This window comes from Sebastes umbrosus, chromosome 12 (assembly GCF_015220745.1).
Source record: "Sebastes umbrosus isolate fSebUmb1 chromosome 12, fSebUmb1.pri, whole genome shotgun sequence".
NCBI classification, from domain to species: domain Eukaryota; kingdom Metazoa; phylum Chordata; class Actinopteri; order Perciformes; family Sebastidae; genus Sebastes; species Sebastes umbrosus.
In genome coordinates this window covers 12,143,122-12,157,956 of record NC_051280.1, presented here as the reverse complement: position 1 = coordinate 12,157,956, position 14,835 = coordinate 12,143,122, and the positions used below count along the sequence as shown (strand labels likewise).

At 39.5% G+C, this 14,835-nt stretch overlaps 2 protein-coding genes across 4 annotated transcripts in view; one reads left to right on the top strand and one right to left on the bottom strand.

The window, feature by feature from the left end:
- Positions 1–14,835, top strand: part of yes1 (YES proto-oncogene 1, Src family tyrosine kinase) — a 47,177-nt gene that overhangs the window by 28,079 nt on the left and 4,263 nt on the right. For 2 of the 3 annotated variants that reach the window (XM_037788520.1, XM_037788521.1), the window contains 3 exons: positions 1,315–1,468; positions 2,752–2,883; positions 5,254–7,148. In XM_037788520.1, coding sequence (XP_037644448.1) covers positions 1,315–1,468; positions 2,752–2,883; positions 5,254–5,462 — 495 coding nt within the window. In that variant the 3' untranslated portion in view covers positions 5,463–7,148. Of the gene's footprint in view, positions 1–1,314; positions 1,469–2,751; positions 2,884–5,253; positions 7,149–14,835 lie in introns of those variants that run through there. The other variant, XM_037788522.1, reaches the window with a different exon arrangement.
- Positions 7,279–14,008, bottom strand: clul1 (clusterin-like 1 (retinal)). The gene is made up of 9 exons (XM_037788523.1): positions 13,905–14,008; positions 11,726–11,870; positions 11,282–11,430; positions 11,029–11,199; positions 9,343–9,784; positions 8,453–8,575; positions 8,151–8,365; positions 7,759–7,937; positions 7,279–7,520 (listed from the first exon to the last, which is right to left on the bottom strand). Exons 2-9 carry the CDS (start codon positions 11,826–11,828, stop codon positions 7,502–7,504), a joined length of 1,401 nt encoding a protein of 466 aa, XP_037644451.1. The 5' UTR covers positions 11,829–11,870; positions 13,905–14,008; the 3' UTR covers positions 7,279–7,501.

Here is a 14,835-nt window from a genome sequence, read left to right as displayed (position 1 = left end):
CTCGACACTCCCAGGCTCCCTCTTCTCCTCTCCTCACTCAGCAGAGTGGAGAAATGTTTGAGAATGAGACCGAGGCGGGTTGAAATCTTGAGACGCCTCTGAGGGAGTTGACAGCCAGCGTGAGGAGATAGTTGTGTTAAATATTTTGTCCACTTGCTGTTGCTGTCGCAGCTGCATATAATCTCTTTTTTTTATTTCTGCTTGCATTAATATCTGGGTCAAATACTAGATCAATGAAGTGTACATTTCTTAAAATGACTCCCTGTAAACACTGAAGTGGGGTTGTATGAGGTACTTATCCATAGTCAGTGTATTACCTACAGTAGACTGCAGTCGGGACGCATCCCAGTTTGGAGTAACCGACAGGAGTTACCGCACAGAATCAAAGCAACGTACTGCTGTGGACGGGGGCAGCAGTGAAACACATTTTAGCCACCTAAAAGAAATATCCGTTTAAGTGTACGCTATATTTAGAATGTTTTCACCAGTTTACCATGCCGTGAGACAGCTATACAGTCTATGTTTCCGACGGGGAACTGAAGCCGTTGTATCCGTCTATGCTCTCGCCAAAGCAACCAGACTCCATTGAAAAAATCTATAATTTTACCTTGCAGAACACGGGAGTTGCTGGTCTACTGCTGCCTCTATTGATTAGTTTTTTTTGTGTTATTGTGTAACTTTGGTTACTTCGGATTCACCAAAGACACACAATAGCACAAACAAACCAACCTATTAAGGCAGCGGTAGACCAGCATCTCCTGTGGTATGTGAAGTAAAATTACAGTTTTTTTTCAATGGAGTCTGGTGGCTTTGGCGAGAGCATAGATGAATACAACGGCTTCAGTTCCCCCGTCAGAAAGGGCTATCTGACGGCAAGGTAAACCAGTGAAAATATTCTAAATATGGCGTACACTTAAACTGATATTGATTTTTATAGGTGTGCCTTTCTTTTAGGCGGCTAAAATCCGTTTTGCTGCCGGCCTCGTCCACAGCAGTACATTGTTTTTGCCCCCATGCAGTAACTCCTGTCTGCTTCTCCAAACTGGGGGCTGCTGTCATCTACTGTAAATAATACACTGACTATGGAGAAGTACCTCACACAACCCCACTTCAAAACACCCGAACTCTCCCTTTAATTAGTATTATTCAAAAGTAATGTTTGACTTTAATCTTTTCATTTGCAAAATTCTCAAATGATCTTTACTTGACTGTTTGCTTTGGTTGCATCCTGATGCCATTTTCTCTTTGTTGTCCCCTCCTCCCTCCCCGTCTGTCTGTCTGTCTGTCTGTCTGTCCTGTCCAATCCTATCCCAGATCGCAGACGGCATGGCCTTCATCGAGAGGATGAACTACATCCACAGGGACCTGAGAGCTGCCAACATCCTGGTGGCTGATAACTTGGTGTGTAAGATCGCCGACTTTGGCCTGGCTCGGCTCATCGAGGACAACGAGTACACCGCCAGACAAGGTGTGTGTGTTAAGAACTGGACAGACGTGGGTTTGTGTGTCTGCTCTTGTGAGGACTTGCATTGGCTTTAAAAAGACTAGACATTTATTTTGAACCTTGAACCTTTAACGCCTACTCTTGACCTTCAGTTAATCTCTTCCCATGACGACAACATCGGTTTTACAGCTAAAACATTGTTTGTTTCTTCTCACTTATTTTTCTTTATCTATATATGTAATAGTAAACTAAATATCCTTGAGTTGTTGGATAGAAATATCCATTTGAACATGTCATGTTGTGAGAACTTGCTTATACTATTTACTGACATTTTATAATGACAAAGAGTATCAGCAGATGAATCAATCAATCAATGAAATTGATTATTTGCAGCCCAGGAACTTACATTTGGCCCATACTTGAACTGAAGTATAAGAGCACAAGCTGACACGCATTTATTTCCTCATACATTCTGAATATTTAGACCAATGTTTTACTCATTCATTGATCAATCAGTTAGTCAAGCAACAGAAGCAACAGATTAATCTTCAATAATTCTGATAATCGGTTCATTATTTTGGTCTTTTTTCAAGCCAAAAATACCAAATGTTCTGTGGTTTCAGAAATCAAATGTGAGAATTTGCTGCTTTTTCACAATTTCAAGGACTAAATTATTAATCTATTGATTGAGAAAATTCCCAGCAGATCAATCAATTATGAAAATATGGTTAGTTGCAATCAAAGTTATAATAGTTTAGAATTTTCAATTTGTTTTTATTTTTTTTGTAGTTTTGACTTTTCTGTTTCATTTTAGTTTTCAGAGTGTGTTTGCTGGTTTTAGTTCAGTTTCACATTTTCAGAAAGTTTTTTTTTGTTTTAATAAATTGAGTTTTAGTTTGTTTTTGATAGGACCAGCTATAATGTACGTTGCTACATATACATACAAAATACCGTGTAGGAATGGACATAATGTTTAATCTTTATTAGTGTTCGTAGCAATTTCGGCACAGCACCATCTCCTGGATGGTCAAATCTGTTCAAGGAAATTCATGCTGCCTCCTTTTTTTCAGTAGTGATATATTAGAGCTAAAAAACTAAAACTAAAATTAATTTACAGTCATTTTTATTTTATTTGTATTAGTTTTTTACTCAGGCAATATCGTTTCAGTTTAGTTTTTCTCAGAGGATATTGTTTTGTTTTAGTTTCAGTTTTAGTTTAATATAATAACTCTGGTTATAACCCTAGTCATACTGATCATTTTGAAGCCTATTCCTCCTGCTTGACTCTTTTTATTTCCTTTTCCCAGGTGCCAAGTTCCCCATCAAGTGGACGGCCCCTGAAGCTGCTCTGTACGGCCGCTTCACCATCAAATCAGACGTGTGGTCGTTTGGTATACTACTGACTGAGCTGGTGACCAAGGGCAGAGTGCCATACCCAGGTAACGATAGGAGCTACACAGTCAGTAGAGCTGCAAAGACTAACCCATTAATCCATTAGGTGTCAACTATTCAGTTAATCGACATCTATTTTGATAATAGATTAATCTGTTTGAGTAATTAAAAAACAAATTAAATTCTCTGATTCCAGCTTCTTAAATGTGAATATTTTCTGGTTTATAATTTTTTTTCCATAATTTAAACTCTGTGACAGTAAACTGAATATCTTTGAGTTGTGGACAAAACAAGACATTTGAGGACGTCATCTTGGGCTTTCGGAAATATTTATGATCAACATTTTTCTAAATTTCTGACATTTTATAAACCAAACAACGAATCGATTGATCGAGAAAATAATCGACAATGAAAATAATCGTTAGTTGAAGCCCTACTTGTCAGAACTGTGTTTTTATGTCTTCTTTTGTTCCTTACACAAGAAGCTGCCGTTTTCTGAATTTCTGGTTTTTAAAGTTATCTTGAATATGTTGCTCATATTTTCCTTCATGGAAAAAACAGGAATTCCTTTTTAGCCTACAGGATAATTCCATCGTGCTACTCATCATCCTCATCATCTGAAGCTTTTAATAGTAGTTTCTCACACATGTAGATCAGAATACAGGATACATAACTACATATAGCTGATATGAGTCAACAAAGATGTCTAATGACCATCAGTCCACTTCCTCTCTCTCACTCATGATGTCCTCTGCGACCTCATGTCTTCCCCCTGCTGGTTGAGAGCGGTACTGCAGGGCGTCTGGTGTTGACAGTGATCGACTGGCACTGATTACAGAGCGTGCCATATGGCAGACTTAACCACCGTCTCTTGTAGAGGACCATCTGGCTCGCGTGGCCCTCTTGGTTTCAGTGCAAACCGTTCGGTCTAATTATTCACCCCAGACGCTCTTTTCCCTTCTTAAAATTATACTATGACTCAAGTGGCTCTTGTCCTGCTGTGCTGCAGTCCTTTTGGGGAGCTCTATTTCTATTCTCTTGTTCTATTTAAGCAGTATGAGGCAGGTATACCAAGACCTACCAAGCATGGGAACACATCATCTTCTTTCCTATTTTAGTCTACGTGTGTATATATACTGTATATATAGATTCATACACTCACTCAGTTATATGACAGGCTGTGGGTTTCAGATCTAAGTTATAAATCACGCCAACACCTCAGCATCCGACACACCACCACCGCCACCGGATCCTGGTCTCAGCAGTCACTCTGGGTCTTTCCTCTCCCCGAGTGTGTGAGATAATCTGATCCCCACTCTCCCACAGAGAGATGGAGAAGGGGGTGGTGGAGTGGAGCGGGCTGACTCTGTGTCATAACCTCTTTTAGCTGCGGTTGAGCTCCCCATGGAGCAGTTCCAGCAGCGCCGTGTCACAGGGTTCACGATCACTGTCTTCCCTTCTTGGGAAGGAATCCACCACTCTGGTGCTCCAGTAAAAGCAGGAAGAGGCCAGAAGATGAAGCAACACTGTTTTGTTTTTTGCTAAATCTTCTCTCATCTCTGTAGTATTTCAGTTAGAGATCAGTGGGACAACTTACATTTATATTTACGCTTTATTTTCCACAAAATACTAACAATGTTTCTGCACTGTTATGTGTTTTTAACTTTGAAATCGACTACAAGTCTTACAGGAAATAATGACCCCATTCTCCACCAAGTTTTTATTTCTTCATCTTTTTCCTTTAACACAGTGGTGTTGCGTGGGCATTTTCTCCTACTGTCAGCTGCATGATGCCAACATTTGCTCCGGCTTCAGGCTGGGCTGCTTCCTAATCAAAACTTGGCACCATTTTTCCTGACCAGAAAAACTTTGGACAAGTCACATTGACGTGATTATCGAAGAGCTTAACAAACAAAATCAACATCTGTATATTGACCCTTTTGGGAGAAAGTTTTTCATTTAAGTTGCATGGTTGAATGGATGAATGAGGCAAATTGTAAATCATTTTGTAATAAAACGCTACACAAATGCAGTTAGCAGCTGCAACGATTAGTCGACTGCTCGATTAGTTGATCGACAGAAAAACAATTGCCAACTGTTATGATAATCAATTAATTTTTCATGCAAAAATGGCAGAAAATATTGTTTTCAGCCTCTCAAATATGGAGATATCCTGCCTTCTCTGCTTTATATCAAAATAAACTGAATATCTTTGGGTTTTGGACTGACAAAACAAGACATTTAAAGACATCACCTTGGACTTTGAGAAACTGGGATGGACATTTTTTCACTATTTTCGGTCATTTTATAGACCAAACGATTAATTGATTAAACGATAATGAAAATAATTGTTAGTTGCAGCCCTGAATGCGGTCCGTTCAGTCCATTCACACCCTATCTCTTTGTGTTTTTACCAGGTATGGTGAACCGAGAGGTACTTGAGCAGGTAGAGCGAGGTTACCGGATGCCCTGCCCCCAAGGGTGCCCCGAGTCCCTCCACGAGATGATGAAGCATTGCTGGAAGAAGGATCCAGACGAAAGGCCGACCTTCGAGTACAGCCAGTCCTTTTTGGAAGACTACTTCACAGCCACAGAGCCACAGTACCAGCCAGGGGACAACCTCTAGTCATGGAGGCAAACTCATACAGAGGTACACAGAACTTCAACATGGGGGGAAAAGCCTGGATGAGGCTGCAGAGAAAGAGATTTTAATGCTACAAACTAGTCCACAACCACACTGGTATATCTGCAAGAGCAAGAAGAACATGTTGTCTGAAGTAGAGGGTTGTCCCCCGTGTACCCGGGGACCAAATGTTTGGGGAAGTGTCCAACTTTGCAGATTGGTGCTGGTACGTTAAGCTCTGGGAACCCTGCTAATCAGTATAATCTACATGGACTGGCCACAACACTGTGATCAAATCAATGGCTACTTGCAGATGCACCATTTTATACTTTTTTTTAAATGATACCTTTCCCCTCTCTCCTCCAATTCCCCCCCCCCCCCCCCTTTTTATTTCATTTTACAACACAGTTGTTTGATTTTGGAGTCTTTTTGTATGTACATGAGTTTGGTTTGAATATGTATGTCGACAGGTTGTTTTCGAAGTATGTGCCGCGGCGTCTGTAAAGCTTTTGACGGAGAAGATATGTGAGGTGAAGTAAATGGACAGGTCGTACTTTTACGGAGGAGAGAATGAACTGAGAGGTGTACATAACAGTATGTGCAAAAAGATTTTAGCACGTGTGATCAGGTTGGATGAATGAGAACATGAGAAGACCGCGTTAAAAGATCCTACAAATTATATTTAACGCGGTCACTTGAATGGAAAATCACGTTGATTTTTATTACGCTTTTTTTTTCTTCTTTTTTTCTTATTTAAACGGGGACTTGAAATCATAAAGAGGTATTGTGATAACGTACACTTCCTGTTTAACATTTTATAAATGTTTTGAAATGGACATTTCAGCTGTGAAATTTAAGTAAGTTTGAGTTCTGTCTGAAATTAGCATCTTCTGTCTGGTGCACGTTTCTGATTGCTGTAAAAGACTCTTAACATATTTCTCCTTATGTCGAACACATCTTCGCAGTTTAACATCACAGTGGGTGAGTTATCCCCGTATTAAGTGATCCAAGAATCTGTTAGATCTTTTAAATTCACATCATACATGCAGCTTTAGTATTTCTTTCTGTTCTTCCCACCAAATTATGACTTAACATGCCTTCAATGTCCTTAGTTCTGTGTCTGCTGGAGGGGAAGCTTAATCCAAAGCCAACAACACAAAACCCATCTTTTAATTAGTAAATGCAACTATGCAAAGTCAACTAGTGATGTTTTATGGAAACGAAAAGTCTCAAATGGTATTCGCCTGCCTGCGTCAAGCTCACCCTTTATGGTTTTCTTACTTCAATCCCCAGTTGTAGAGATGATGGATCACTTCTGGAGGGAAGTAAGTAGGACCAGACAAAATAAACACCTCGCACACGCTGTGGTCAGGTCAGGGCTGTAGTGCTTTTATAGAATATAAAAGTTCAATAACAAAGTTCTTAGAGGTACTTCCACTGTCTGTCCAGCAGTTTGTGACCTGAGCAAGATGTTAAGGCGTCTACTTAATGTCATTCAATAAGTAAGCTGGACAAAGATGTGAACATTTGTTTTTTTGTATTTCTTTCTGTGCGTCACTCACGAGAACCTAATATGTGATTGTTCCTAAAGACGGGACTTGAACTAGTGGGGAGATGATAATGAAATTACTGAGAATGGTAACTAATATTGATTTTGTACAGAAAAAATAAAAGATTTACTCAAAAGTTTCCTTTAGCTCTCTTGTTCTTGACAATGATCCTCATTCAGATTCTGACGTTTCATTGGAAGACGTCCTGGACAACTCGACCACCGAGAAGCCCGGTGACATGTTTATAAATCACTTATGAAGTATTTCACTTTTGCATTTTATTTCTTTTTATTCATGTACACCATTTGACAACAGGTAACGACATACATTTTCTTCTTTTCTTACATTCAATAAATAGCGATGATAGACACGGTTCATTCGTAGTGTATTTACAATTCAACAAGATTATGCCTACTACTATACAGGAACACAAGCTAGTTCTGTTCACAGAGAAGGTGCTGGTAGAAGTTTAGAAAAGGAGACGCAGTAGTTTTACTCATCCTCCTCATTCCTGTAAAGGAAAATAGAATGCATTTATGTCACACATTTTTAGCAGTATACCAGTAAATGTTAGAATAAAGCATTGTAACCAAAACGCAGAAAAGATGAAACAAACTTTTGCATGGACCTTAGTATCTAATGACAGCGTATGCTTTTTTTTTTCGACAGTAGGTCAAGATATTGGAAAGAGATGATGGATGACGACTGTCTCTAGTGAAATTCAACACTGTGATCATTATAGTTCTCACCTCACTATCTCCTTGTACTTGTTCAGAGCCTCCTGGGCCACATACTGGATGAAGGCCGGATCCCTCAGCTCCAGCTCCCCAGGAACAGAGAGGAGAAGTGGGGGAGAGTTCAGGATGCTCACCTCCACTCTGGTCTCAGTCACAGATGCGTTCTGTTCGTCGTGGATCTTTGGTGCCACCTGGAGGGTGGAAGAAGTCATCTTTTATACCAACCACCGTCTCTATTAGTGGATGTTGACTAAAATGCTTCCCCACCTCTCTAAAAGATTTCTCTCTTCTCTTGAACCTATCCTTTATTAATTTAACAAATGTAAATGATGACTCCCTTTCAATGTCCCAATCATACAAACTGTTAATCTGCCTTTTCATTCATTTCCTTCACTCCTTCTCACCATGCTGATACGGAAGATGTTTCCAACAGTGCTGCTGTTGCTCACAGCCTGAGCCACCCAGCTGAACTCAGCCGCCATGTTGCTGAGCCAGTTGACGGTTTCATCAGTGTGGCGCTGGACGATAGACAAGATCTCGTCGTACTGCTCTTTGGACACGTCCAGCAGCTGGGAGACCTCATCCAGCTCCACATGCAGCTCCCGAACACTGGGGCACTCTGGAGACAGGAGGAGGAGGAGGAGCGGTCAGATGAGCTACTGAGGTCAACACAAGGTGTGAGGGTGTGGTGGTGGTGGTGCTTCACCTGTGAGCAGAGCTCCCTGGCAGGCCTCACACTGGCTCTGCAGCTGCCAGCACTCTGAGGTCTGTTTGCGAAGGTCTCGGCACAACTTCTTGTTCTGCAGGAAACGGGGGAAACTTACCCTCGCTGCACCAAACACACAAAAACATTTAACAATTAGATTAGTGTTTTTTTTATTGATTGGCATTGTGTTAAAATATTTATTGTTACATGTAATTATTAGTGAAAAGCAACAAGTAACATCTCTGTAATAGAATACTTTTAAAATATGAAAAGTTACCACGTCTAAACTGGTTTTGGTGCAATATTTTAAACTGTTTTTAAAGGTGCTACATGCAAGATTGGGAGCATTTCTATTGCCTCCGTACAACTCAACATGGCGACGGCTGAGCCGTGTCGCCCGCAGATGGTTAAGGTAAGGCATCGACCTCGAATGGTTAAGGTTAAGATAGGTCATCGGGCAGCGAGTATTGAGAGAAGTTTTGCAAGTTTTGCGAATTTGTGGGTTAATTTCTAGACACGACCCTGAGCAGGTGGCTCAGTGTAATAATGGATAAATAATGGATAAACAATTGAAATAGCTAAAAGTAATAGATTAGCAGTTGGGGCACGCTGAAATGCACTAAAAGGTACGCTCGCAAATAGTTGTTTACTGCTGTATTAATGTTCTGGATATCGTATAGAGCTCCAAGATTACAGTTGCTCTAACCCTGTAGTTCTCCACCATGTGCCACTGAAGCCAAATACTTTACAGGTTTGCATTCCTCCCAATCACGGCAGCAGCTGATATTATAAATCCACACATACAACCGGAGATATCAGTAGTTGTAGGATATATTTAGACATGTTTGGGTCTCATATTTGGCACCAACTAGCTGCTGCCCCTCCACTACCTTTCTTCTTCTCTTCCTCCACTGCCTCGTGGACGTCATCAAACACCTGGGTCACCACAGCTCCGAACTCCTCCACCACACTCTTGCCGAAGTCAAAGAAGGAGTCCAGCACCTCGTCCAGTCCCACGCCCTGCAGGAAGCCTGAGTCCTGGCTGGGGTCGTAGGGGTCAGCGGAGGGGGTCTCCTCCGTCAGGATGTCGGAGTCGTTCAGGAAAGCCCTCTGGAGGACTTTGTCCAGCCTGCTGCTCATCCTGGAGACCAGGGCGACGCTGCGGCTCACCAGCATGCCCACCCTGCCGGTCAGGCGGTTGAAGGAATCCTCGATGCGGTCGACATCAGTGTCGGTGTTTTCAGGGCCCTGATTCACCAGGATGTCCCCTGCATCCATGCTAGGCTCCCGGGGGCCAAAGCGCCTGGACACTCTGCGGAAGAAGTTCCCCACCTACAGTGTGAAAAGTAATTCAAAGAGGTGAGTTTATCTTACTGTCGTGTAAGGCTGTGGTTACTAACCAGGGGCCAGTAGCATAAAAATAGACTTCTTATAACTTTGAGTCAGACTTGCTATAGATACTTAAATTGACTTGTTGCATAAAGCTTCCCTATGAGTGACTAATGTAAGACTGACTTAGATAGCCTGTCGCGCAATGCATTATGGGTGAAATAAAACACTTAATAGAAGAGAAAAAATGTTGGATGCAACAGCGACGCCACACCAAGTATGAGAGAAAATAACAGAAAAGGTAAAAAGAATAAATCCAACCATCATTAGAACTGTTAAAGATGTTCAGAAACAATTCAAGAATATGGTACAAGAATCCAAAAAAGTCATGGATAAACAGTTGAAATAGCTGTATAAAATATTTGCTAAAAGTTATACGTTGATTAAAAGTAATGGATAAACAGTTCTAACAGATTGTTGCCATAGAAACAAAGCTCTCACCTCAGGGGAGAGGTGGCTAACTTTCCTACCTCAAATGAAGTCAGTCTTAATATTTATGCAACAGACAGGCTTAATTAGACTAGTCCTACTTGACAATTTAAGACCAGTCTAAGGCCAAGACTAGTCTTAAACAAAGTTTATGCAACTGGCCCCTGGGGGTCATATGATGATTACTGGGGTTAAGAATAAGAAAACACAAAATGTTGTTAACTCTTTCTAATTTTTGTTAATCTTTTCTTGTTAAATAATGTACAGTTGTACTTCTTCAGACCTCTGAAAACGATTCAAATGAAATACACTTTGAGGTAAAGGAAACAGTCTGTGTTTAAAGTGTTCACAACTCATAGACGTAACAATTGGGGTCAGATAACATTTTAATGGGCCACAAGAAAAGAAACCTTTGGAACCAATGGTCTAAAAAGAAAATACATGATTACAGAGGGAAATGTTTTTGTGGCACATTTACATTTAGATAAGTGAAGCCATGATGAATCATGAATTGTGCTACTGTCATTCATTACAAATGCATACAGGTCATTTTAGACATTAACGCATGTTTCTCTATCTGATATGTTGATGTAGTGTTTAACTGGAATAAACAACGAGATGATGGCACCAACTAAGGCAACTGATTCCAAAAAAGGTCAAGTTTCAACTCACATCCATGCAAGTTTGTTGTTTTAATCAATGTTGCAACAAGAGTTTGGAGGTTAGAGTAAGAAAGTCAGAGCTGTTGTTTTTCATACCTTGGCGTGGAAGGTGCCAAACCCCCTGCGGCAGGTGGAGGTGTAGAAGGTTTTACATGCGTCCTCCAGACAGGGTCTGCACGCCTCCCACTCTGACTGCAGGGAGTTTTTACACTGCTCCTCAGCTTCCTCCAGCTTCTCCGTCACCTCCTTCGCCAGCTGGTCTGCTCCCTGTTGGTCAGAAAGGGAAACATCTTTCATTAACTTGCTTTGATTTCTGTCCATCTCTCTATCTTAGGAAAGTTGGTCGTGCCTTCTTCTTGTCGCTGCTGTGTCGGAGGGACTTCATGAGGTGTTCGTGCTTCTGCTCGTTGCTCCACATCACCTCCTTCATCTGCTTCACCCCGTACAGAGCTCTCCTCACCTCCTCATCCACCAGTTTCTCCCCATCCAGGGACAACTCTGAGAGACAGAAGGTAAAAAAAAACATGGGTGAGATGTTTTTATAAACACTTACATTAAGACATTTTTCACAGACTGTTCAAAAATGACTGCAATGTGATTGATGTGGCACTGAACAAAATCAAAAAACATCAAAAATAAAACAGCTGTAGAAAGTCTACTAAATTAGAGACATTTGCTGTCGGTCTGCTGATGAAAAATATTTTAAAACTCTGGTACAAAACATCACACATGTTCCCTTTAAAATAAGTAAAGTAGAATAAAGATAGATTTAGATTCCTCTGTGCTGACTTACGTTTTAAGGTGTCCTCTGAGATGCCTGTGGGTTGGTCCTCTAGGGCTGAATAAAGGACCCCCAGGGTCCCCAACAGAACAGCCAAACCAAGCAGGAGCTTCATTCTTGAGCTCGGTGTCTTCGAAGGTTAAAAAAAAAACTCAATCTGGAATGATATGACAAGTAAGATGACCTATTTATCTTCCATTTAAATAAGAAAACAAAAACAACAGGTGCTATCTAGTCTGCCCCAGAAAGCTAATAGGATTTGAGCTTGAGCATCATCAATGCTGTACATGGTCATAAGTAGGTCTGCCTCTAGATGGTGCTACACATCTGTCTGGACCTAAAAACTAGTCATACTACAGTCCCTAATACCTGGATGTTGATAATAACCATGGACAGTTGATTTTAGATATATCTCAACAAAACCCTTAATAGTCTATGTGCAGTGATATCAATGATACCTAAAAATGATCATATCATCAAAGGGGAGACACCCCAGGTGAATATGGTGAGACATTTAACTAATAGGTATCACCATGAAAGCTCCCTAGTTGATTACTTACATTAAGGCAATTATTTTTTATATAACAAGTTTTCTGGAAATTTATGCAAATGAGGCATTATCTTCAAATTTGTGCTAATTTGCATACATTTCCAGAACGGAAATCTGAACATTGTATAAAGCCAGGTTCAACATTCTTGTTTCATTTTGTTGACATATTAGAGTCAAAGGTTTTTACAGGGGGAATTTTGGATATCTGTTTTTATCACTCCATAAGTCAGAAAAACAGCCATAAAAAAAATCAATTTTCTCCATGTTTTTAGGAATAAAATGTTTTAAATCAGGCTATGGATCATATGTGAACAATGTATACTACAATACTTCTTATTGTTTTTGTTTTGCTGCATAATTTGAACTCCACAAATACTGTAAAGGATATCTCTCTTTCCTTCTTCAGTGGACACTGTTATTTATTAGCCTGACTGATAACAGCCGTTGTGTTCTGTTTTGTTTTTTTACTTTATGTCATTAAGAGGTCAACAGTAGGGGGTGAGACACCTAATAAGAGACATCACAGGACTCGCCTCAGCTTGAAAAATTGGCCAGCTGTGTTTCTGTCTGGACCATCTGCTGTGTCAGGAGGTCAGGCTCCACCAAGTCAGTAAAAGCTGATATCATATTGTGTTTACATGTTAATTTGGTAACCAGTAAACAAGCTAAAGTCACCTACCCCCAGTTCAGCCACACGGGGAGTTACACAAGTTGGCATCCAGCAGGGATTTAAATGGGGATGTACTCTGTTGACTTATTTCATTATGGGTTTAAGCTGCTGGTACAATTAGCTCCATTATATCCTACTAACAACACATCAAGCTGTTGTTTTTTAGTGTCAACATTTTTATTTTGTGTGTGTAATGCAAAAAGGGCACATCAATCAAGTACACAACACCAAGAGATGTTAAGAATAATTTTAAGATAACAACACTCCACCCATGCCTGTCAAGGGAAATAATAATAACAATAACCAAGAAAGTCAGGAATTTAAAAAAAAAATACAAAAAATAAGTAATAAGTAAAATAAGTAAATAGAAATACTAAATAAATACCTTAAAATAAATTAATTTTAAAAAGTGATTAAATATATTGTTATTTATACTACTACTACTACTAATAATAATAGTAATAATAATAATAATAATAATAATAATAATAATAATAATAATAATAATAGAATTACAAAAAATAATTATATATATATATATATATAAATAAATAAACCCGACTAACCATCAAGACATTATAAAATCACCAAAATCTACATATATGTGTGATAAATCCCAAAAGTCCGGGCACCCAGCTGTTGTTTCTAACTGGCACATATAATCTAAACATGAATGTATAATTGTGAATTATACATAAATAAATGAAGAGAGGTACAAATTGATGAAACTGATGTTGCAGTAACCATCATAATATAAATCCAAAATATCTCTTTAAAGTAACAGGAGAACAATGGCACAAATTTATCAAACTGATATTCACTATAATAACATCCTACATCCTAAAAAATATAGCATGATACTAATAAAATATTCAATTCAACTCAAGTTAAATGCTAAATACAAGGTTATAACTCATCAACAAAAGGAGCAGAAAAAGGCCCAAAGTGACCATCACAACATAGGAACTTACCAGCAGGTTACTGAAGGTGTTTCTCCACTCAGCTCTGTCTCGACAGTACGTTGACCTGACAACGTCTATTTGTGCTCTTTCCTCTCGAGCTTCATCCTATTACCGTCTTTACTTGATGTCTGCTAATCCAGCAACCAACGTGCTTTGCATAAGAGGCTGCTTAGTCATGTCAGACTTAGAGGAGGGTACTGTTTACAAACATGTATTCATTTGATACAGTATATATACATATATCACACAAGATTATAGTTCAGAAGCCAATTACCTTTCTGTACACATATTAGGCTATCATATGATTAAAATACAGAAAGGATCAACTGTACACCAGAGGAGGGATAGAAATTAAATGGATGTCATACTATCTTTCATATGAGGTGCAGAGAAATATCTTTCTTTCATAAAACAGTTACTATTTCTACCAAAAATATTTCAGTTAAACATTAATGAAAGACTCAATATATGTTTTAAGAAGACACATTGTACAAAAATGGATTAATCCTGAAAATAAACCAGCTGTTTACTTAGTGCAAAAATGTTTTGGAAATGTTCATAATACATACAAATTTTATATGTATATAAACTGTGGGGGATGGGCCCATAGACATAAAGATGGACGACATGACAGCTCCTCAAAAAGTGAAGCCAAAACATCTCGATCGCCCCCTGGTGGCTGGCTGCAGTATAGGTCATAAATCCCACCTCCTCCATGTTAGCGGATGGGACATGGACCAAACTAAAGTACACGTCAAATACATTTTTCCCAAAGATGGTTTCTGTCATTTTAGGTAGTTCTTATCACACTGATGTGTGTTCAAGTGTTCATTTGTCTGATAAGTTTGGTTTTAATTAGTTATTTGATGCTATAAAAAGGAGGTGAGACGTCATGATTGACAGCTGTGAGTTTCTCTCACTGACGAGCTGCGGCCGTGCT